The 1977-nt window shown below is 41.6% G+C and overlaps 1 protein-coding gene across 1 annotated transcript; it reads left to right on the forward strand.

Annotated features, from left to right (window-relative positions):
- The first annotated feature begins 6 nt into the window (after positions 1-6).
- On the forward strand, positions 7-804 carry LOC100951962 (olfactory receptor 2T27). The gene has a single exon (XM_023508830.1). It carries the CDS (start codon positions 25-27, stop codon positions 802-804), a length of 780 nt encoding a protein of 259 aa, XP_023364598.1. The 5' UTR covers positions 7-24.
- The last annotated feature ends 1173 nt before the right edge of the window (positions 805-1977 follow it).

Genomic DNA, 1977 nt, shown 5'->3' on the forward strand with positions numbered 1-1977 from the left:
ATAGACAGTCGCCTCCACACCCCCATGTACTTCCTGCTCAGCCAGCTTTCCCTCATGGACATCCTCTACATTTCCACCATTGTGCCTAAGATGCTGGTTGATCAGGTGATGAACCAGAGGGTCATTTCCTTTGCAGGATGCACTGCCCAACACTTCCTCTACCTGACTTTGGCAGGAGCTGAGTTTTTCCTCCTGGGACTCATGTCTTATGACCGCTATGTAGCCATCTGCAACCCTCTGCGTTACCCTGTACTTATGAGCCGCAAGGTGTGCTCATTGATTGTGGCAGCAGCCTGGCTGGGAGGATCTATAGATGGATTCTTGCTCACCCCAGTCACCATGCAGTTCCCCTTCTGTGCCTCTCGGGAAATCAACCACTTCTTCTGTGAGGTCCCTGCCCTTTTGAAGCTCTCCTGTATAGACACATCTACCTATGAGACAGCCATGTATGTCTGCTGTATCCTAATGCTCCTCATCCCTTTCTCTGTTATCTCAGCATCCTACACAAGAATTCTCATTACTGTTTATAGGATGAGTGAGGCAGAGGGAAGGAGAAAGGCTGTAGCCACCTGCTCCTCACATATGGTGGTTGTCAGTCTCTTCTATGGGGCTGCTATGTACACATACGTGCTGCCTCACTCTTACCACACCCCTGACCAGGACAAAGCTGTGTCCGCCTTCTACACCATCCTCACACCCATGCTCAACCCACTCATTTATAGCCTCAGGAACAAGGATGTCACAGGGGCCCTATGCAAGGCTCTGGGGAGGTGTGTGTCCCCAGGAAAGGTAACCACTTTTTAAAGAAAGTGCATACACTGCTATGAGTTTGAACATATGAATGCAGGACTGCATCATCACCTTGGAACTTAAATAGTCTCTGTCTAAAGACTTACGTAGCTGTGGAACTTTCATGGGATTTAAACAGTGAACTGGAATTTTGAGGATCTGGTAATTTTTGAAAAATATCAGGGTTCTGAACAAGGGACAATTTTGAATAAAGCAGTAACAAAGTTACTATACAGCCTATAACTTTTACTACAAAGCCTATAACTGGCTATGTTCAGTCTTGGCAAAAGAAATGGTCATCTTCAGCTCCTCCTGTGACTTCTCACAATTCCCTCTCTTTAGATAATCTACTGGTTGACCAATACAGGAAATAGACTTGCCAAATATTAATTTGATTGTATTTCAAATATAGTGACCCCACCTTATGTTTGGGAATATGTCCTGAGACCTCCAGTGGATACCTGAAATTACCAGTAGTACCCAACAAGATTGCTGTCAGTTGAAACATATTTCTGTTCATGTCTTCCAACCATGAATCTGATGCCTTTTCCTTTTTATCTAACCACTTATCATGCATCATGGCTGTCACTTTTGCATTTGGAGGTGTGACAGCAAAACCAGCACAAATTTATTTTCCTTCCTAACAATTTAAAAGATAGAAAATTTGTTCTTACTGTAGATCTTAACAACCTCAGCATACAATTTTTTTCTTTTCTTATTAAATCAAGAATGTTCACCTTTTTCCATGAAAGGTGACAGGAAACATTTTATAGCTTCTCTTTGGCATATTAAAATTATCAGCATCCGTACTTTTGGTGTTTTTTTTTGTGTGTGTGTGTCATTATTAAGTGAAATAAAGACTTTATGAATATAAGGACTTCAAGACCTTGACGCTTTACTTCATAACTGAGACGGCTACTAAGTGGCTAATGGGTGGGGAATATAGTACAATTTGGATACACTGGACAGAGAGATGAATCATGTCCCCAGCTGGATGAAGTTGGATGGTGCAAGATATCATCATGCTACTCAGAACAGTGCACAACTTAAAAACATATGAACCATGTATTTCCAAAATTTTCCATTTTATATTTTCATACAGCAGTGGTAACTCACACTGCAGAAAGGGAACCCTCAAGTAAGGTGGAACTACTATAATATTTTAATAATTAACTGATTTTCTACAAG

Source organism: Otolemur garnettii, unplaced genomic scaffold (assembly GCF_000181295.1).
Source record: "Otolemur garnettii isolate 467f Iridium unplaced genomic scaffold, OtoGar3 scaffold00279, whole genome shotgun sequence".
Lineage (NCBI taxonomy): Eukaryota > Metazoa > Chordata > Mammalia > Primates > Galagidae > Otolemur > Otolemur garnettii.